This window comes from Carcharhinus amblyrhynchos, chromosome 29 (assembly GCF_965287045.1).
Source record: "Carcharhinus amblyrhynchos chromosome 29, sCarAmb.v2.hapA, whole genome shotgun sequence".
Taxonomy (NCBI): domain Eukaryota; kingdom Metazoa; phylum Chordata; class Chondrichthyes; order Carcharhiniformes; family Carcharhinidae; genus Carcharhinus; species Carcharhinus amblyrhynchos.
The window spans coordinates 155,696-178,927 of NC_137352.1; the positions used below are offsets into that span (position 1 = coordinate 155,696).

Sequence of the window (23,232 nt, forward strand, 5' to 3'; positions counted from 1 at the left end):
TTTCCAGTTTAGAACTTCATCCCGAGGACCAGATCTCTCTTTATCCATGATCAAGTTGAAACTAATGGCATTATGATCACTGGAACCAAAGTGTTCCCCGACACACACTTCCGCCACTTGTCCTAACTCATTTCCTAATAGAAGATTTAATATTGCATCCTCTCTAGTTGGTACCTCTATATATTGATTTAGAAACATTTCCTGAACACATTTTACAAACTCTAACCCATCTAGACCTTTAACAGTATAGGAGTCCCAATCTATATGTGGAAAATTAAAACCCCCTACCAACACAACTTTATTATCATTATGTAATGAGAGAGGTTTAATTAGCAGCCTTGTGGTGCAAAACCCTTTGGGGAAGAGTGACCGTAATATGGTAGAATTCATCATTAAGGTGGAGAGTGACACGGCCAAGTCTGAGACTAGGGTCCTGAACTTGAGGAAAGCTAACTTTGATGGTATGAGACTTGCATTGGCTAGGATAAGCTGGTAAAGGATACTTAAGAGGTTGACCGTGGATAGGCAATGGCAGACATTTAAGGAACACATGGATGAACTTCAACAACTGTACATCCCTGTCTGGTGTAAGAGTAATATGGGGAAAGTGGCTCATCCATGGCTAACAGGATATAGCCAAGAGGAGGCATATAAATTAGTCAGAAAAAGCAACAAAACATAAAAACTGACTGCAAAAACTTCTATAGATATGTGAAGAGAAAAGGATTGGTGAAGGCAAATGAAGACTCAAGAATACAAATGTAGGTCCCTTAAAGTTAGAATCAGGTGAATTCATAACAGCAACAAAGAGGTGGCAGACCATCTGAACGAATACTTTGGACCTGTCTTCACTAAGGAGGATGCAAATAACATTCCAGAAATATTAGGGGACAGAGAGGCTAGCATGAAGGAGGAACTGAAGGAAATCGTTACTAGTCAGGAAATTGTACTGGGGAAAGTGCTGGAATTAAAACCTAATAAGTCCCCAGGGCCTGATGCTCTGCATCCCAGAGTACTCAAGGAAGTGGCCTTAGAAATAGTGGATGCATTGGTGATCATTTTCCAGCATTCTATAGACTCTGGAAGATTTCCATTTGGAGGGCAGCCAATGTAACCCCACTTATTAAAAAAGGAGGGAGAGGGAATGCAAGGAATTATAAACCGGTTAGCCTGACATCAGTGATGGGGATAAAGCTGGAGTCAATTATTAAGAATATAATAATTGAACATTTGGAAAGCGGTGACAGGATCAGTCCATGTCAGCACGGACTCATTAAAGGGAAATTGTGCTTGACAAATCTTCTGGAATTTTTTGAGGATGTGACCAGTAAAGTGCACAAGGGTGAACCAGTGGCTGTTGTATCTGTGGATTTTCAAAAGACTTTTGACAAGGTCCCACACAAGAGATTAGTGAGCAAGATTAAAGTTCCTGGTATTGGGAATAATGGTATTGGGGGTAATGGTATTGGGGTAATGTATTGGGGTAATGTATTGGAGGTAATGTATTGGGGGTAATGTATTGGGGGTAATGTATTGGGGTAATTGTATTGAGGGTAATGGTATTGGGGGTAATGTATTGCTGTGGATAGAGAACTGGTTGGCAGACAGGAAGCAGAGAGTGGGAATAAATGGGTCCTTTTCAGAGTGGCAGGCAATAACTAGTGGAGTACCGCAGGGTTCAGTGCCGGGACCCCAACTATTCACAATATACATTAATAATTTGGACGAAGGAATTAAATGCAATATTTTCAAATTTGCAGATAACCCTAAGCTGGGTGGCAGTGTGTGCTGTGAGGAGGATGCTAAGAAGCTGCAGGGTGATTTGGACAGGAAAGTGGCCAAATACTTGGCAAGTGCAATATAATAAATGTAATAAATGTGAGATTATCCTCGTTGATGGCAGAACCAGGAAGATTATAATCTGAATGGTAGCAGTTTAGGAAAAGGGGAAGTGCAACGTGACCTTAGTGTCATGGTGGAACAGTCACTTAAGGTTGGCATGCAGGTACAGCAGGCGGTGAGGAGGTCGTAATACATATTGGTACTAACGACATAGGCAGGAAGAGTGATGAGGTCCTGCAGCATCAGTTTAGGGAGTTAGGTGGAAAGTTAAAAAGCAGGACTTCTAGGGTTGTAATCTCAGGATTACTCCCTGTGCCAGGAAGATAATGCAGCTCAACGCATGGCCGAACAGCTGGTGTAGGAGGGAGGATTTCGGATATCTGGACCATTGGGTCCAGGGCAGATGGAATCTGTACAAGAAGGACAGGTTGCATCTAAACTGGAAAGGCACAAATATTCAGGCCAGGAGGTTTGCTAGTGTCACTCAGAGAGGATTTAAACTAGTTTGGTGGGGGAGGGGGGTGGGAACCAAAGCAAAGGTGAATTAGCTGAAGGAGAACCAGAGAGTAGGGCCAGTAAGATTCAGAGAAACAACAGACAGGGTGGGATTGCTAATCAGAGAGGGTTTGGTGGACTGAACTGCATTTATTTCAATGCAAGAAGTGTAACAAATAAGGCAGATGAACTTAGAGGTTGGATTAGTATTAGGAACTACTAGGAATTACAGACTCAGTTAAGGGAAGGACAGGATTGGCAGTTTAACATTCCAGGATATAGATGTTTCAGGCAGAATAGAGGGGGATGTAAAAGGGCTGGGGGAATTGCACTACTGGTTAAGGAGAATATCACAGCTGTACTCTGGGAGGACACCTCGGAGGGTTTATACAGTGAGGCAATATGGGTAGAGCTCAGGAATAGGAAAGGCGTAGTCACAATGTTCGGGGTTTACTATAGGCCACCCAACTGCCAGAGGGAGATTGAGGAACAGATATGTAAGCAGATTTTGGCAAGGTGTAAAAGTAACAGGGTTGTTGTGATGGGAGATTTTAATTTCCCTTATGTTGACTGGGACTCACTTAATGCTAGGGGCATGGATAGGGCAGAGTTTGTAAGGAACATCCAGGCGGGCTTCCTGAAACAGTATGTAGATAGTCCAACTAGGGAAGGGGCTATACTGGACCTGACGTTGAGGAATGAGCCTGACCAGGTGTTTCAGTAGGGGAGCAGTTCGGGAACCGTGACCACAATTCAGTAAGCTTTAAGGTACTGATGGATAAAAATAAGTGTAGTCCACAAGTTAAGGTGCTAAACTGGGGGAAAGTTAATTACAACAATATTAGGCAGGAACTGAAGAGTATAGATTGGGGGCAGATGTTTGAGGGCAAATCAACATCTGGCATTTGGGAGGCTTTCAAGTGTAAATTGATAGGGATTCAGTACCAGCACATTCCTGTAAGGATGAAGGATAAGTACGGCAAGTTTTGGAAACCGTAGATAACGAGAGATATTGAGAGCCTGGTCAAAGAGAAAAAGGAAGCATTTGTCAAAGCTAGGAGGCTGGGGACACATGAAGCAAGTGTGGAATACAAGGAAAGTAGGAAGAAACTTAAGAAAGGAATAAGGAGGGCTAATAGGGGTCATGAAAAAGCATTGGCCAGCAGGATTAAGGAAAATCCCAAGGGTTTTTATACATATATAAAGAGCAAGAGGGTAGCTAGGGAGAGGGTTGGCCCACTCAATGACAAGGGAGGGAATCTATGGGTGAGGTATTAATGAATACTTTGTGTCAGTATTCACCAAAGAGGACTTACTGCATGATGAATATGGGAAAGGGTGTGTAGATAGTTTGAATTATGTTGAGATCAAAAAGGAGGAGGTATTGGAGTTCTTGAGAAACGTTAAGATAGACAAGTTCCCAAGGCCTGATGGGATATACCCCAGAATGCTGAGAGAGGCAAGGGAGGAAATTGTGGGGGCCTTGAAAGAAATCTTTGTATTCTCACTGGCTACAGGGGAGGTCCTAGAGGACTGGCAATGTTATTCCTTTGTTTAAGAAGGGTAGCAAGAATAATCCGGGTAATTACAGGCCGGTGAGGCTTATATCAGTGGTAGAGAAATTATTGGAAAGGATTCTTCGTGACAGGCTTTATTCCCACTTGGACATAAGTGGACGTATTAGTGAGAGGCAACATGGTTTTATGAAGGGGAGGTTGTGTCTCATGAATTTAATTGAGTTTTTTGAGGAAGTGACGAAGATGATTGATGACTGTAGGGCAGTGGATGTTGTCTACATGGACTTGAGGAAGGCCTTTGACAAGGTCCCTTATGGTAGACAGGTGCACAATGGGATCGGAGGTGAGCTGGCAAGGTGGATACAAATCTGGCTCAGTCAAAGAAGACAGAGGGTAGCAGTGGAAGCGTGCGTTTCTGAATGGAGGGCTGTGACAAGTGGTGTTCCTCAGGGATCAGTGCTGGGACCTTTAATGGTTGTAATATATATAAATGATTTGGAGAAAAATGTAACAGGATTGGTTAGTAAGTTTGCGAATGACACAAAGGTTAGTGGATTTGTGGATAGCAGTGAGGATACAGCAGGATATAAACCAGTTGGAGACTTGGGCGGAGAGATGGCAGATGGAATTTAATCCGGACAAATGTGAGGTATTGCATTTTAGAAGGTCTAATACAGATAGGAAATATACAGTAAATGGCAGAACCCTTAAGAGTATTGAGGGGCAAAGGGGTCTGAAAGTGGCAATACAGGTGGAGAAGGGAGTCAAGAAGGCATACGGCATGCTTGCCTTCATCAGCCGGGATATTGAGTTTAAAAATTGACAAGTCATGATGCAGCTTTATCGAACCTTAGTTAGGCTGCATTTGGAATATTATGTTCAATTCTGGCCACCACACTATCAGAAGGATGTGGAGGCTTTGGAGAGGGTAGAGCAAAGATTTATCAGGATGTTGCCTGGTATGGAGGGCATTAGCTATGAGGAGAGGTTGGAGAAACTTGGTTTGTTCTCACTGGAGTGATGGAGATTGAGGGGAGACCTGATATAAGTCCACAAGGTTATGAGAGGCATGGATGGAGTGGATAGTCAGAAGCTTTTTCCCAGGGTGGAAGAGTCAATATAGGAGGCACAGGTTTAAGGTGCGAGGGGCAAGGTTTAAAAGAGATGTACGATGCAGATTTTTCACACAGAGAGTAGTGGGTGCCTGGAACTCGTTGCTGGGGGAGGTAGTGGAAGTGGATATGATAGTGATTTTTAAGGGGCGTGTTGACAAATACATGAATAGGATGGGAATAGAGGGATATGGTCCCCGGAAGGGTAGGGGGTTTAGTTAAGTCGGGCAGCATGGTCAGTGCAGGCTTGGAGGGCCGAAGGGCCTGTTCCTGTGCTGTAATTTTCTTTGCTGTTTGTTCTTTGAAAGCTAATGGCATGCTAGCCTTCTTAGCAAGCGGATTTGAGAATAGGAGTAGGGAAGTCTTACTGGAGTTATACAGGGCCTTGGTGAGGCCACACCTTGAGTATTGTGTGCAGTTTTGGTCTCCTGGTCTGAGGAAGGACATTCTTGCTATTGAGGGAGTCCAGCGAAGGTTCACCAGACTGATTCCCAGAATGGCAGGACTGACATATGACAAAAGACTGGATCGATTGGACTTGTACTCAGCAGCATTCAGAAGAATGGAAGAGGATCTCATAGAAACATATAAAATCCTGATGGGATTGGACAGGCTAGATGCGGGAAGAATATTCCCAATGTTGGAGAAATCCAGAACTAGAGGTCACATTCGAAGAATAAGGGGTAAGTCATTCAGGACTAAGATGAGGAAGAACTTCTTCACTCACAGTTGTGAATCTGTGGAATTCTCTACCACAGAAAGTTGTTGGTGTCAATTTGTTAGATATGTTCAAAAGGGAGCTGGACATGGCCCTTTGGCTAAAGGAATCGAGGGATATGGAGAGAAAGCAGGAGTGGGATATTGAAAATGTATGGTCAACCATGATTGATCATTGAATGGTGGTGTAGGCTCAAAGGGCCGAATGGCCTACTTCTGCACCTATTTTCTATGTTTCTATATCAAGAAACAGCTGAAAGCACTGGATACTGCAAAGGGTATGGGCCCTGACAATATTCCAGCAATAGTACTGAAGATTTATGCTCCAGAATTGCCATGCTCCTAGTCAAGTTGTGCTAGTACAGCTACAATGCTGGCATCTACCTGGCAATGTGGGAAATTGCCCAGGTGTATCCTGTACACAAGGAGCAGGATTAATCCAACCCAGCCAATTACTGCCCATCAGTCTACACCCAATCATTAGTAAAGTAATGGAAGGGCTCATCAACAGCGCTTCGCAATAACCTGCTCACTGATGCTCAGTCTGGATTCCACTAAGGGCATTAATCTTTTGACCTCTTGCAGCCTTGGTTCAAACATGGACAGCTGAGCTCAAGAGGTAAGGTAAGAACAACTTGCCTTGACTTTAAGGAAGCATTTGACCCAGCGAGGTAACAAGGAACCCAGCAAAACTAGAGTCAATGGGGGCAAAACCTCTGGTGGTTGCAGTCATGTCTGGGACAAAGGACACAATGGCTACGGTGGTTGGAGGGCAATTGTCTCAGTTCCAGTACGTCACTGCAAGAATTTCTTAGAGTAGTGTCCTTGGCCCAGCCACCTTCAGCTGCTTCGACAATGACCTTCCTTCCAAGTCAGAAATGGGATGTTTGCTGTTGGTTGCACAATGTTCCATCAACATTATGGAACCTTAGATGCTGAAGCAGTCCATGTCCAAATGTAGCAAGACATGGACAATATCTTGGCTGATAAATATCAAGTAATGTTCATGCCAAACAACTCCCAGACAATGACAATCTCCACTAAGAGAGAAACTAACCATCTCCCCTTGACATTCAATAGTATTACCATCACTGAATCCCTCATTATCAAGGTCCTGAGGGTTACCATTGACCTGAAACTGAATTGAATTGGCCATGTAAATACTATGGCTAAAAGAACACGTTTACTTATTTATGGAATGTGTGCGTCACTGGCAGGGCCAGCACTTATTGCCCATCCCTAATTGCCCTTGATCTGAGTGAGTAACTCAAACCCTGACTCCCCAAGGTCTGTCCGCCATCAATAAGGCAAACTTCAGAAGTGAGATCACAGAATTGTTACATATAGAAGGAGACCATTTGGCCCATTGTGTCTGCACCAGCTCACCAAATAAGCATCATGACTTAATGTCATTCCCCTGCCTTTTCCCCATACCTCTATCTCTATTCACATAATCATCCAATGCCATCTTGAATGTCTCAATTGAATCTGCCTCCACCATACTTCCAGACAGTGGATTCCAGACCCAAAACACTTGTTGTGTGAAAATACTTTTTTCACATCATATTTACTGCTTTTGGAAATCATTTGAAATCTATGCCCTCTTGTTCTTGATCTTTTTTTTACGAGCAGGAACAGTCTTTCTCTATCTACTCTGTCCAAGCCTCTCATGATTTTGAACATCTTTATCAAATCTCCTCGTAGCCTTCCTCTCTTCAAAGAGAACAGTCACAACGTCTAATCTTGAGAACTAGAAAAGACTAGAAGATTATGGCCAGCACCTCTGCAATTTCCATTCTCACTTCCTTCAATATCTTTGGGTGAATCTTCTCTGGTCCTGGTGCATTGTCAACTTGCAGTACCGACAGTCCATTCAGTACTTCCTGCTTATCAATTTTGAACACTTTTGGAACAGAGTTTCCTCATCTGTCCTGGGTATCATCTCCCTCCTTGGTAAAGTAGTAGGAATACTCTCCACTTGCGTGAATGAGTGCAACTCCAACAACACTGAAGAAGTTCAACATTATTCCGGACAAACCAACCCTCTTCATTGTCACCTCTTCCAACATTCACTCTCTCCACCATTGACACAAAGTTGCAGCGGTATGTACCATCTACAAGATGAACTATTAGTCATACCCCTCATCCCAACAACCAGTCTGGTAAATCTCCTCTACACCTCCTTATGGAACCTCACATCCTTCCTAAAGTGTGGTGAACATTATTGGCTGCAATACTCTAGTTGTCTAACCAGAGCTTTATACAGATTAGGCATAACACTTGGCAGTTTATATTTTACTAAAATCTTGCAGGTAACACTTATTTCCAAGAATCTGAGAAAGAGAGTCCATTCTGATATATTTTAGATGTAGCTCTGTATGTTGATTTATTCTGAAAAAAAATCTCATTCCCTAATTTTGCTGCAGGCCTTTTGAATTTGGAGAAACTATTGCGCCAGTTTCTCATTTCCAAGGACACTTTGTCAGTCCGAATGTTGGATCAAAGTCAGGACTCAACGCCAATCCTGAAGGAAATTCGAGATGACAAAATTGCAACAATTATTATTGATGCCAGCATTTCAGTGTCACAGTCCATCCTTCACAAGGTATGTTTTGTCTTAAATAAATTAACAAAGAATCTCAGAATCACACAGTGCAGAAGAGGCACCAACACATTAGAAACACCTGATCTATCTACCTAATTTCATTTACCAATACTTGGCCCATAGCCTCGAATGTGATGATGTGCCAAGTGCTCATCCAGATACTTTTTAAAGGATGTCAGGCAACCTGCCTCCACCACCCTCCCAGGCAGTGCATTTCAGACCCTCACCACCCTCTGGATAAAAAGGTTTTTCCTCACATTCCCCCTAAACCTCCTGCCCTTCACCTTGAACCTACGTCCACTCGTAACTGACCCTTCAACTAAGCAGAACAGTTGCTCCTTATCCATTCTGTCCATGTCCCTCATAATCTTATACACCTCAATCAGGTCACCCCTCAGTCTTTTCTGCTCCAACGAAAATAGCTCAAACCTATCCAACCTCTCTTCATTACTTAAATGTTCCATCCAGACAGCATCCTGGTGAATCTCCTCTACACCCCCTCCAATGCAATCACATCCTTTCTACAGTGTGGCCACCAGAACAGCAAACAGTACTCTAGCCGCACTAAAAAGTTCTTTACAACTCAAACATGACTTCCCTGCTTTTGTAATCTAAGCCTCAATTGATAAAGGCAAGTATCTCATGTGCCTTTTTCACCACCCTAACAACATGCCGTTCTGCTTTCAGAGATCTGTGGACATATTCCACTGTCCCTTTCTTCCTCAGAACTTCCTGGTGTCCTACCATTCATTGGATACTTCCTTGTCAAATTACTCCTGCCAAGGTGGATCGCTTCACATTTTTCAGCATGAAATTCCATCTGCCACTTATCTGCCCATTTCACCATTCCATCTATATATTCTTGTAGCACAAGACATTCCACCTCACTGTTAACCATCTGTCCAATCTTTGTGTCAGCCACAAACGTACTAATCCTAAACCCCACATAGTCATCAATGTCATTTATATAAATGACCCAATTTATTTGTGTAGGGGACCCAACACAGATCCCTGTGGTACGCCATTGGACAGTGGCTTCCAGTCACTAAAACTGCTGAACAAAGTTAGCATGTCAACAAGATGATGCAAACAAGTTTCTAACCTGTTACTACTTCAGTAAAAAGATGCTCGACCATTACTCTTTCTAAATTGCACTCAACAATGTCATCTCTCAAAATTTAACATATTTCTCGGAACTTATTAAATCTGTTGAAGAAGAATACTAAATATGATATGTGCAGCTTTTAATGACAGTTCAATGAATAAATTCCTTGTTGCATGTCTAAGCTATATTCCGAAATTATCTCAAGCTCCTCCCCGAAGATCAGGGCCATGTGAAGCTTGCTCCCTTTGGAATGGTGAATGACTTTCTGTAATACAGAACCATAGAAAAGTTACAACATAAAAGGAGGCCATTCAGCCCACCTTGTCCATGCCAGCCCAAGGACACACCAGTGCCTTTCTAATCCCAATAATTCTAATTCCAATAATTCTAATTCCTGCCAATAGCCCTGTAATTTACAACACTTAAGGTGCAGATCCAGGTACTTTTTAAAAGAGTTTAGGGTCTCTGCCTCCACCACCAACTCAAGCAGTGAATTCCAGACACTCACCATCCTCTGCATAAAGAAGTTCTTTCTCATGTCCCCTCTTCACCTTCTGCAACTTATCTTCAATCAATGTCACATAGTTCTAGAGCTCTCTGACAAGGGAAACAATTCTATCCTGCCTACTCTATCTCTACATGACAGTTTATCCTATCTCTCAGGACTGATTCTACTAATGTAAGACTGATATAAGACTAACTGGCCTATAATTGTTTGGCATTTCCTTCGATCCCTTTTTAAACAATGAACCAACATTTGTATTTCTCCAGTTCTCCGGTACCTCCCCTGTATCTAATGAAGATTGGAAAATCATCCTCAGATTATCTGCTATTTCCTCTGCGATCTCCCTCAGCAGCCTCAGAAATGATCCATCTGACCCTAGCAACTTATCAATTTTCAAGGATTCCAACCCTTTGAGTCGTTCCTCTCTTTTATGACTCTCCTGTTCAATATCTCACAGTGTTCCTTCTGGAATACTAAATCTGCATCATCCCTTTCCTTTGTAAATGCAGAGACAAAATATTTATTTAAAACCCTTTCCAATCCTCTGCATCGACACACAAGTTTCCTCCTTCATCTCTGATGGGTCACACCTTTCCTTTAACTAAACATTTACCATTAATGTATTGAGAAAACATCATAGAATCATGGCAATGCAGGAGGAGGCCATTCGGTCCATCGAGTCTGCACTGACCACAGTCCCACCCAGGCCCTATCCCCATCACCCCACGTATTTACTCTGCTAATGCCCCGAACACTATGAGGCAATTTCGAATGACCAATCCACCTAACCAGTATGTTGTTTGGACTGTGGGAGGAAACCGGAGCACCAGGAGGAAACCCATGCAGACAAGGGGAGAACGTGCAGACTCTGCACAGCCGGGAATTGAACCCAGGTCCCTGGCACTGTGAGGCAGCAGTGCTAACCACTCTGCCACCCAAACTGTGGAGTCTGTCTTAAATGTACATCCAATAAGGGAAACACCTGCTGTAGCTGGCAGGTCATCAAACAATGAGTGTTGTCTCCATCAAGTCCTATGCTTCCCTTGCTTACTTTCCCTCTTTCTTGACCAAGACAATATCAGCCATGATTGAATGGTGCAGCAGACTTGATGGGCCGAGTGGCCTAATTCTGCTCCTATGTTTTATAGTCTTAAGATGTCTCTTTTGTTGTCTCTCCCTTCTCCCTTTTGGGTTTTCTCTAACTTTTCTTGCTAATATTTTTTCATGCCCTCTCTTTGATTTTCTTGTTTCCTTTTTTATTTCATCCTTGCACTTCCTATATTTGTCTATGCTATCTGCAGTGCTTAGTTCTTTGTGCCTTTTTTGTACACTTTCTTTTTCTGTTTGATCTTCCCTGTATTCCTCTAGACAATGAGGGGGAGTCTAAACTTGGGAGTACCACTCTTATTTTTTGGAGGAGTCATGTCTATTTTATACATTCAGGATCTTACTTTTTAGTGCTTCCCTCTGGTTTTCCACAGATTTATCCATTAGCAGTGCTGGCTAGTCCATCTCAGTCAAACCCCTTTCTCATTCCTACAAAAATTGCCTGTCCCGCGTTCAAAGTTTTTATTCCAGCTTTCTTGCTGTCCTTTCCCACAGTACTGCTAAATATAACTGAATTGTGATCACCATCCCTGTTAAGGCCGCCGACTGCCACTTCACTCACTTGGCCTTCTTCGTTCCCCAAGTCTAAGTCTGGAATTGCATCTCCTTTCATTGGGTTTGTCACTAATTGGTTGAAAAAAATTCCTGGACACACTGCATGGATTCTTTTCCCTCAGCGCCCCTTATAATGTCTGAATCCCAGTTGATATCGGGATAGTTAAAGTCTCTGATTATTATTGCCCTCTTGTTCTTACAGGCAGAAATTTGCCTCATATTTGTTCTTCTATCTCCCTTTTGCTATTTTGGGGTGTGTAGTATATCCCCAATCATGTAACTGCACCTTTTAATGTCTAAATTCAACCTATAATTGGTTGACCTGTTTAGCACATCATCCCTTCTCACAACCAGAATTGATTCTTTAACCATTAGTGCTACTTTCCCTCCTTTTTTATCTCCCACTGTATTGTGTCTGAAGAATCTATAACTAGGGATATTGAGCTGCCAATTTTGCCCCTCCTTTACTCAGGTTTCCATTATAGCAATGAAATCATGCTGCCATGTGTCCTTAACTCTCCTCTGCCTTGTTTGTAATCTTTCTTGCATTGAAGTATAAACAGTTTAACCCTGTCAATTTCCCTTGCTGGACACTTTTCAAACTTTGCTTCTCCTGTAATTCCAACTTTCTCCCTACATCTTCAACATCATTCGCTGATGTTCTACCTCCATTTTCCTGATCTGAATCTGACCTATCTGACCCTGCTCCTGGGATCCCATCATCTCACCACACTAGTTTAAATACTCCCCAAAAGAGCTAGCAAAAACCCCCATAAGGACATTGGTCCCAGCTGTGCCGGGGATGCAGCCCGTCTGGTTTGTACGGGTCCCACCTTGCCCAGTTCTGGTCGCAGTGCCTCAGGAATCTGAATCCCTTCTGATTACACCATCTCTTCAGCCACGTGTTCATTTGTTTTCTCCTCTTATTCCTGCTCTTGTGAGTATGTGGAACTGGGAGTAAGCCTGAGATTACTGTGTTTGAGGTCCTCGATTTTAATTTACCTGCTAACTTCCTGTACTCAGTTTGCAGCTCCTCATCCCTCAGTTCACCTATGTCATTGGTACCAATATGTACCATAATTACTGGCAGTTCACTTTCCTGCACAGAATACCCTGCAGACACTCTGTGATGTCCTGGACCCTGGTACCACAAAGACAACATACCATCCTTCACTCACATTTGCAGTTACAGAAACATCTGTCTATGCCCCTATCTATTGACTCCCCTATCAGGCCCTGCCACTTGTTTTCCTCCGGCCCTTCTGAGCAGCAGAGCCACCCATGGTGCTGTGAACCACTGCTGCTGCTTTCCACTGGAAGGCCATCCCCTCTAGCAGTATCCAAAGCAGTAGATAGAAACTCGAAGCAGGAGTTGGCCATTTGAGCCTGCTCTGCCATTCATTTTGATCATGACTAATCATCGAATTCAATATCGTGACCCCCCCTCCTTTCTCCCATATCCCTTATCCCTTTAGCCCCAGGAGCTATATCTAGTTTCTTCTTGAAATCAGACAACGTTTTGGCCTCAACTACTTCCTGTGGTAGTGAATTCCACACATTCACCATTCTCTGGATGAAGAAATTTCTCCTTGCCCCAGTTCTAAAAGGTTTATCCCTTACGCTCAAACTTTGACTCCTAGTTTTGGACTCCCCCACCATTGGGAACATTCTTTCTGAATCTAACCCGTCTAACTGTTAGAATTTATAAGTTTCTATGAGAACCCCTCTCACTCCTCTAAACTCCAATGAATATAATCCTAACTGACTTAGTCTCTCCTCATATAACAGACTGGCCATCCCAGAAAACGGCCTGGGAAACCTTCGCTGTACTGCCTCTATGGCAACGACATCCTTCCTCAGATCAGGACACCAAACCTGCACACAATATTCAAGAAGTGGCCTCCCCAATACCCTATACAATTGCAGCAAAACATCCCTATCCCAATAATCAAATCCTCTCACTATGAAGGCCAACATATCATTTGCCTTCTTTGCTGCCTGCTGTACCTGCGCACTTACTCCAGCAATTCTGGGATGACTGGACCCAATGGAACATCATTGGGTAGGGGCCTCTGGCATTCCTCTGACTGCCGGACCCCTGGGACATCCCTGCCTCTACCTGCTGCGGACCTTCAGCTGTGAAGTGCTCACCAGTGAGTGACCAGAAGTCTGTCTACTTAGTGATCTCACCGAGGTGTGGGTATCTGCGCTTGTGCTGGGTGCAGGACAGCTGTAATGCCTCTTCAATGATGGGGCCCCTGAAGACTCCCTTGGAATATTCGAGTCCAGTGGGTCCAGGGTGTGCGAGGATGGTCCTGACTGCTCAGCTGCTTTGCCTGCAAGAGAAAGGAGATGGCATTAATGCATTGCAGGGGATAAAGGAGGGAACATTGATTAGTCACTTGAGACTTGAGGAATGACAGCATGTCTTGAGGATTCTCGTGTTTGTCTGCTGCCCCATTTCATTGAATCCCAGGTGGGGGTAGAAACCTTGGTGGGAGGCCTTCTCCTGGAGATTGGGGTATATGCATCCCTTTTCTGCTCCACTCCATCAAGATGACAGTGTAGGGGGAGGGTAGAATTAGTAAGTTTGCTGATAACACAAAGATTGGCTGGGTGGTTAACAATGAGGTTGAGTGTCTTGGGCTACAACAAGAACTTTTAGGCAGGATTCTGACTTCGAGGTGTTCAGTCATAATCCCATGAATTGGTCAAATGGACAGGTGAGTGGCAAGTAGAATTTAACCCTGAAAAGTGTGATGTGATGCACTTTGGAAGAAGTAATTTGACAAGGAACTATTGAATGAACAGTATGGCACTAGGATGTTCTTTGGAACAAAATGACCCTGGCATGTTTGTCCACAGATCTCTCAAAGCAGAAGGGCATATTAGTAGGCTGGTGAAAAAAGGCATATGGCACACTTGCCTTTATCAATCGAGGCATAGATTACAAAGTCATGTTGGAGTGTATAGAACTTTGGTGAGGCCACAGCTGGAGCACTGTGTGCATCCTAGTTGCCACATTATAGGAAGGATGTGATTGCACTGGAGGCGGGGCAGAGGAGATTCACTAGGATGCTGCCTGGTATGGAACATTTAGGTTATGAAGACAGGTTGGATAGGCTTGGGATATTTTTGTTGGAGCAGAGAAGACTGAGCGGTGACCTGATCAAGGTGTTCAAGATCATGAGGGACATGAACAGAGTGGATAAGGAGCAGCTGTTCCTCGTGGTTGAAGAGTCAGTCACGAGGGGGCATAAGTTCAAAGTGAGGGGCAGGAGGTTTGGGGGCATATGAAGATAAACTTTTTTACCCAAAGGATGCTGACGGTCTGGAATGCGTTGCCGAGGACGGTGGTAGAGGCGGGTTGCCTCACATCGTTTAAAAAGTGCCTAGATGAGCACTTAGCACATCATTACATTCAACGCTATGGGCTAAATGCTGGTAGATGAGATTAGGTGGGAGTTCAGATGTTTCTCACGTGTTGGTGCAGACCTGATGGGCCAAAGGACCTTTTCTGCACTGTACGATTCTATGATTCTAAGAAGTCTGGTCAAGGCTTTCTCTGAGAAACACTCTGCGGGCTTCTTGGCTGTCACCCTTTGCAGTAGTGTGGAACAAGTGCTGGGAAGCTGTTTATATGCAGCTCCCCATTGATTGGCTTGATTATGTTCAGAAGTAGTGGGCAAATTAGAGGAGGCAGCACATGTTCTGTGATTTTTGTCAGTAAGGCTCAAGATTGGGTCAGAAATTACGTTGGAGCCATTGTGGGGATACACTCCATTTTTATCACCGGAACTGACACTTTGCCAAAGTCTGGGATGATCACCAGTTATTTTGTGGTCAGATTTTGCCAATGGTTTTTAATTGTTCACGGAATGCGGGCATCGCTGATTGAACTGGCATTTATAGCTCATTCTGAATTGCTCTTCAGAAGGTGGCAGTGAGCTGCCTTCTTGAATCGCTGCAGTCCATGCAGCTTGGGTTCACCCACAATGCTGTTAGGGAGGGAGTTCCAGGATTTTGACCCAGTGACAGTGAAAGAATCACGATATATTTCAAGGTGAGTGACTTGAAGGGAAGATCCATGTGGTGGTGTTCCCGTGTGTCTGCTACTCTTGTCCTTCTAGATGGTATAATCATGGGTTTGGGAAGTGTTGACTAAGGAACTTTGATGAGTTCCTGCAATGAATCCTGTAGATGGTACACACAGCTGGCATTGTCCATTGGTGATGGAGGGAGTGTATGTTTAAAATGATATATGTGATGCCAATCAAACAGGCTGCTTTGCCCTGGATGGTGTCAAGCTTCTTCAATGATGTTGGAGCTGCATCCATCCAGGTAGAAGAGTATTCCATTACTCTGTCACAATCCTCATTTGTGCTTTGTTGATGGTGAGTAGGCTTGGGGAGTCAGGAGGTGAGTTATGTCCCGATTTTATGTTTAAAAGAGAGCTTACAACTTTTTTAAATTAAAAAAAGTGATAAATGTTTATAACTTGCTTTCCAGGCTATGGAATTAGGAATGACATCTGCCTACTATAACTACATCTTCACATCTCTGGTAAAGTATTTCAAGAAACCGATGGTAAATATTATTTACCTGGTAAAAGGAAAGATGGAATGAAGGGTACGGGATGAGGGAATTAATGAGGGAGGAGGACGAAGGGAAGTAGGGAGAAAGTAGAGAGGAGAAGGAGGAGAAGGGGAAGAACTGAAGGAGGAAGAGGGAAGTTAAAAAGGAAAAGGAAGAAAAAAGGGAGGGAGGGAAGGAAGCAGAGCAAAGGGAGGGGGGAGGTAGGAGAGAGTAAGGAAGGAGATGAGGAAGTGGATGAGCAGTAGAGGAAGAGGATGCTGGTGGAGGGAGAGGGGGAGTGAGAGGAAGGCTTGAGAAGGAAGAGGGAGGAAGGTGTGGTGTAAGGTGGGGAGGACCAGAAACATCAACTTCCAGAATAGATCTGAAGACATTATCATCATCATCATCACAGATTGCTGTTAAATGATGAATGGATAGATTTGGGCTTTTGTTGAAATCCAAGATATCCTTCAATGAAGTTTTCTTAATTACAACTAGTGACCTTCAGCAAATGAACAACACCGTGGTGTTCACCACGGTGAGGAAACATAGATGTGTTAATTCTGTCAAGAACTCAACATTACACCATTTGGAACTTCCCTTTATATTATTTCCTGTTAAGTATTTACAAGAGTTGTAAGGTTGCTATAAGAACTTATCACATGATTTGTTGGTGATGTTATTACGGTGTGTGTTCCGGCTGCTGTTTTACTGTCAATTTGGTGCTTGGTGCAGTGAAGAGAGCAGTTTTTCAATAAAACCTCTTGTGTGTTTGTTTAATCCATGTATGCAAACCAAAGTTTTACTTTTTCATTTTTTGTTAAAACCCAGAAATCCTAACAAAAATTAGGACATTACATTTTCCCAATCACAAAGGTAATAATCAAATGTTAGAAAACTGCAAACTTTCATAGCCTACTCATGGAATAAATAATTTTCCTGAAGAGGAATGCATATGGTAGAATCATATGTGGACTGGACAGATAATGGATCTCATTCTGTGGTATAATTAGTCTATAATCAGATTTGAGCCCCAGTTATTCACAATATATACCAATGATTTGGCTGAGGAAATCAAATATTATATTTCAAATGTAAGTGATGACACAGAATTGGTGAAATTATGAGTGGTGAGGAGGAATTAAAGAGGCTTCATGGGAATTTAGACAAGTTGCACGAGTGGGCAATTACACAGTACAATGTGGATAAATATGAAGCTCTTCAATGTGATCGAAAGCAGAATGGAAGAGTATTATTTAAATGGTGATAGATTAGGAAATGTGCAATATGAACTTGTACACCAGTCATTGAAAACAAGCATGTAGGTAGAACAAGAGTTTAGGAAGGCAAATGGTACAGTGGCCTTCATTACAAGAGGATTTGAGCACAGGTGCAAGGATGCCTTACTGTAGTTGTGCAAGATGTTGGTAAGACCACATCTGGAGCATTGTATGCAGTTTGGTCTTCTTAACTTAATGAGAAAATATACTTGCTGTAAAGGGAGTGCAGCAAATGTTCACCAGATTGATTCCGGGGATGGCAGGATTGTCATATGAGGAGGGTTTTTTCCCTTAAATCACTGCAGTGCAGAAGGAGGCCATTCAGCCCATCAAGTCTGCACCAACAACAATCTCACCCAGGCTCTATTCCTGTAACCCCACGTATGTACCTGCTAATCCCCCTGACACGAAGGGGCAATTGAGCACGGTCAATCAACCTAACCCGCACACCTTTGGATTGTGGGAGGAAACCAGAGCACCCGGATGAAACCCACACAGACACAGGGAGAAAATGCAAACTCAACACACATAAGGCCTCATTTTACCATCAAGTTGTGCCCATTTTCAGGCATGAAAACTTAATAAAATCAGATATGAGGTTAGTAGCGTGATCTGCGATTGCCTCCCCGGCCATTCCCCCTTTACCAATGAGTAAAAATGGCGGCGATTGGGACTGTGCCTGAAACAGGCACGACGGCAATTTAAATCATTTAATGGACTGGATGCTCAACTTTATCAGCACTTCCCCCTTTATCACCACGTTCACCCATCCAGATTCGGCACAAAACAGACATGCCCGGCAAAGGTCTGTTTCGGGCACTCCAGCTTCTGAAGAGGGAAGTTCAGAGTTTCCAGCAGTTCTCTGACTCAGATCGGTGGTGGAGGGGGAGGGAGGTGGGTCAGGTGGTTCTCTAGTTGCGGGGGAGGGAGGGAGGTGGGTCAGGTGGCTCTCTGGGGATCAGTAGGGGGAAGGGGGCAGGGGGCTGCAATTGGTCAGTGTAGTGATGGGGTGGGGTGGATAAGGGGAACAGTAATGTTATGGGGATGTGGTAGTGTCTGTGGGGGCCAGGGGGAAGGCATTATCCAGCCCGGGAGCAATGTGGTAGGGGAGTGTTTTTCTATTTGTTTTTACTGCGCATGTGCACTCGGAGCTGCAGTGTTTCAGGCGTGTTAAGCCCCACCCACAGGCTTCTGCAGCATGATTCAGAATTGCTGATTTTTGTTTCAGGCAGAGTGCGTTTGGGGGTGCCAGAGAACTGGTCTAAAATTCGGATCTGAAGCATTCCCAGATTCAGCACTTCGAATCAAAATGGTAAAATTGGACCCACAGTCACTTGAGGCCAGAAGTAAACCCTGGTCCCTGGTGCTGTGAGCCAGCCGTGCTTAGCACTGTATCACCATGCTGCCCACAACAGGCCTAGATTGACGAGGTCTATATTCATTGAGGTTTAGCAAAATAAAAGGAAATCTGATGAAAGATTTACAGTTCTGATAGGGATAAACTGAGTGGATGCAGGAATGATGTTTCGCCTGATTGGGGGTCCAGCTCAAGGGGTCACAGTCTCAGGATACGGGGTGAGCCACTTATGGAGTAGGAGAAACCTCTGCACTCAGAAGATGGTGAACCTGTGCAATTCTTCATCACATAAAGCTGTGGCAACCAAGTCACTGAATGTATTTAAAAAATAAATAGATTTCTAGACACTAAAGGCTTCAAGGGGAATAGGGAGAGAATGGGAGGATGGCGTTGAGCTAGAGGATCAGGCATAACCACACCGAATGGCAAAGCAGATCAAATGACCAACTCCTGCTCCTATGTTTCTATGAAAAGGAGAAGCCAGAAAATAAATCTTTTGTTTTACTCTCTTTTGGCTTTAGGAATTTCCCCTTCTCCATTTTGATGGGCTAAATGAAGGCCATGTGAATATATTGGGATTTTCCATCACTAACCCGGATCATCCACATTATAATGACTTTGTCAACAGTCTGAATGAATCCTGGCAGGAAAACTGTGCACATATACCTTATCCTGGAGCAGCGGTAAGTACTTTACGTAATGCAAACTGAACTGAGTAACAGTTTAATGCATAAATAAAATGAAGTTTGAAATCAGTAAGAATATATATATGTGATGCAGATTTTTAAGAAATTTCATATACAAAAAGACCTTTGTTTTTCTGATTTTCTGATTAAAAGTTTTCTTTGGTGCTACTGACAGAACAAATCAAAATATTTCAATGTGACCCTAAACCCTGTTTGTTTGCATATTGTAAATCCTTTAATTACAATGCAGGCATAGTTTGAAATGAAAGCAAAACCCATAGACTGACAGGCACCTTTGTTAAATGTGAAACCAACTGAAGTTTAATCCTTTCTTACACAGAAGCAAAATTAATCTTATTAAAAGCTATACCATATCTCTAGTACCCACAAATATAGATTATTTAAAATTACCTCTGTTTCCTGATAGTATGGGTGAAATCTCACAAGAATTTGGCAGAGCGTCAGTTCTAGTGAGAAAACTGGCATGGAATTCTCCAGTGCCACTGACTAGTTTTCTCTCCAGATCCTGTTACTTGAACTGTGGTAAGAAGTCTCACAACACCAGGTTAAAGTCCAACAGATTTATTTGGTAGCAAAAGCCACTAGCTTTCAAGCACTTGCTGCTCCTTTGTCAGGTGAGTGGGAGTTCTGTTCACAAATAAAGCATATAAAGACACAAACTCAACTTACAAAATCATTGTTGGAATGCAAGTCTTTACAGGCAATCAAGTCTCAAAGATACAGACAATGTGAGTGGAGAGAGCATTACGCGCAGGTTAAAGAGATGTGTAATGTCTCCAGACAGGGCAGTTAGTGAGATTTTGCAAGCCCAGGCAAGTCATGGGGGTTACAGGTAGTGCGACATGAACCCAAGATCCCACGAGGCTGTCCTCATGTGTGCAGAACTTGGCTATCAGTCTCTGCTCACGACTCTGGTTGTCATGTATTGTGAAGGCTGCACTGGAGAACGCTTACCCGAAGATCAAAGACCAAATGCCCGTGACTGGAGAAGTGTTCCCCAACAGGAAGAGAACACTCTTGCCTGGTGATTGTTGAGTGGTGTTCATTCTTCTGCTGTCGTAGCATCTGCATGGTCTCCCCAATATACCATGCCTCGGAATATCCTTTCCTGCAGCGTATCAGGTAGACAACGTTGGCCGAGTTGCAAGAGTATGTACCGTGTACCTGGTGGATAACGTTCTCACGTGAGATGACGGCATCTGTGTCAATGATCCGGCATGTCTTGCAGAGGTTGCCATGGCAGGGTTGTGTGGTGTCGTGATCACTGCTCTCCTGAAGACTGGGTAGTTTGCTGCAGGCAGTAGTCTGAGGTTGTGCGGTTGTTTGAAGGCAAGAAGTGGGAGAGTTGGTGAGACATTCGTCCTCATCAATGACATGTTGAAGGCTCCGGAGAAGATGTTATAGCTTCTCCGTCCTGGGGAAGTACTGGACAACGAAGGGTACTCTGTCCGGCATCTCCCGTGTTTGTCTTCTGAGGAGGTTGGTGTGGTTTTTCGCTGTGGTGCATCGGAACTGTCGATTGATGAGTCGAGCACCATATCCTGTTCTTATGAAGGCTTCTTTCAGCGTCTGGAGATGTCTGTTGTGATTCTCCTCATCTGAACAGATCCTTTGTTTACGGAGGGCTTGTCCATAGGGAGTGGCTTCTTTAACGTGTTTAGGAGCTGGAGAAGTGGAGCATCGTGAGGTTATCCGTGGGTTTGCGGTACAGTGAGGTGCTGAGGTGACTGTCCTTGATGAAGATGCATGTGTCCAAGAATGCAACAGATTCCGGAGAGTAGTCCATGGTGAGTCTGTTGGTGGGATGGAACTTGTTGATGTCATCATATAGTTATTTCAATAATTATTCACCATGAGTCCAAAGGAAGAAAATGTCATCGATGTATCTAGTGTATAGCATCAGTTGAAGGACCTGTGCGGTGAAGAGGTCTTGTTCAAACCTGTGCATGAAGATGTTGGCATATTGAGGTGTGAATTTGGTCCCCATGGCTGTTCCGTGTGTTTGGATGAAAAACTGGTTGTTGAAGTTGAAGACATTGTGGTCCAGGATGAAGCGGATGAGTTGTAAAGTTGCATCTGGTGACTGACAGTTGTTGGCGTTGAGTACTGAGGCAGTTGCAGCAATGCCATTGTCGTGGAGGATGCTGGGGTAGAGCACCGAGACATCCATTGTGACCAGGAGTGCTACTGGTTCAACTGCTCCATGTGCGCTGAGTTTCTGTAGGAAGTCCGTAGTGTCGCGACAAAAGCTGGGGGCTTTTGTACAATGGGTTTCAGGATACCCTCGACGTAGCCAGAGAGGTTCTCGCACAGTATCCCACTGCCCAATACGAAGGGACGGCTGGGTGTGTTTGCCTTGTGTATCTTCAGGAGGCAGTAGAGATCTCCAGTGCATGGAGTATGTGAGATGAGAGCACGGAGCTTGCAAAATCTCACAAACTGTCCTGTCTGGAGACAATACACATCTCTTTAACCTGTGCTTAACGTTCTCTCCACTCATATTGTCTGTACCTTTCAGACTTGATTACCTGCAAAGGCTCACATTCCAGCCATTATTTTGTAAATTGAGTTTGTGTCTTTATATGCCCTGTTTGTGAACAGAACTCCCACTCACCTGATGAAGAAGCAGCAAGTGCTCTGAAAGCTAATGGCTTTTGCTACCAAATAAACTGTTGGAATTTAACCTGGTGCTGTGAGACTTCTTATTATGTTTACCCCAATCCAAAGCTGGCATCTCCACATCTTGAACTGCCAACAGAAGAGTGGGCAGACTATAATAAATTGAGGGTGACTTGATAACTATGCGACTGTACATTGCTCCTTCCTTGTTCCAAATTATCTGAAATTATTCAGAGAATCATAGAATCATACAGAGCAGAAGAGCCCATTTGGCTCATTGGGTCTGCACTGACGCACAAGAAATACCTGAACTCCCACCTAATCCCATTTACCAGCACTTGGCCCATAGCCCTGAAGGTTATGGGCTGCAAGTAGTTATCAAAATATTTTTTAAAGGATGTGAAGCATCCTGTCTCCAGCACCCACCAAGGCAGCACATTCCAGACCATCACCACCCTTTGGGGAAAAAAGGTTTTTCCCCGCATTTCCCTTAAACCTCCTGTCCCTCGCCTTGAATGTCCCTTGTGGCTGACCCTTCAACTAAGGGGAACAGTGACTCCTTATCCACTCTGTCTATCTCCTTCATAATCTTGTACACCTTGATCAGGTCATCCCTCAGTCTTCTCTGCTCCAATGAAAACAACCCAAGCCTATCCAACCTCTCTTCAGAACTGAAATGTTCTATCCCAGGCAGCATCCTGACGCTTTGTCTGTACAACACACGAGAAACAATACTTTTCACTGTATGCTGATACATGTGACAATAATAAATCAAATCAAATTCAAGATTATGAGATACAAGAGTGGATAGGCAGCAGCTGTTCCCCTTAGTTGAAGGGTCAGTTATGAGGGAAACAAGTTAAAAGTGAGGGGTGGGAGATTTAGGGGGGATTTGAAGCTAAACATTTTTACCTAGAGGGTGGTGACAGTCTGGAATGTGCCACCTGGGAATGTGGCAGAGGCGGGATGCCTCACATCCTTTAAAAAGTACCTGGATGAGTACTTGATACGCTCTAACATTCAAGGCTATGGGCCAAGCGCTGGCAAGTGAGATTACGTCGGCAGGTCAGGGCCTTTCATGAATCGGTGCTGACTCAATGGGCTGAAGGGCCTCTTCTGCATTGTAGAATTCTG

At 43.8% G+C, this 23,232-nt stretch overlaps 1 protein-coding gene across 1 annotated transcript in view; it reads left to right on the forward strand.

The window, feature by feature from the left end:
• The window catches only part of LOC145359963 (glutamate receptor ionotropic, kainate 4-like), a 273,024-nt gene that overhangs the window by 104,221 nt on the left and 145,571 nt on the right, over positions 1 to 23,232 (forward strand). Inside the window, exons 7-9 of the mRNA XM_080214862.1 lie at positions 8,110 to 8,288; positions 16,070 to 16,123; positions 19,294 to 19,455. Of these exons, the coding sequence (XP_080070988.1) occupies positions 8,110 to 8,288; positions 16,070 to 16,123; positions 19,294 to 19,455 (395 nt within the window). The remainder of the gene's footprint in view (positions 1 to 8,109; positions 8,289 to 16,069; positions 16,124 to 19,293; positions 19,456 to 23,232) is intronic.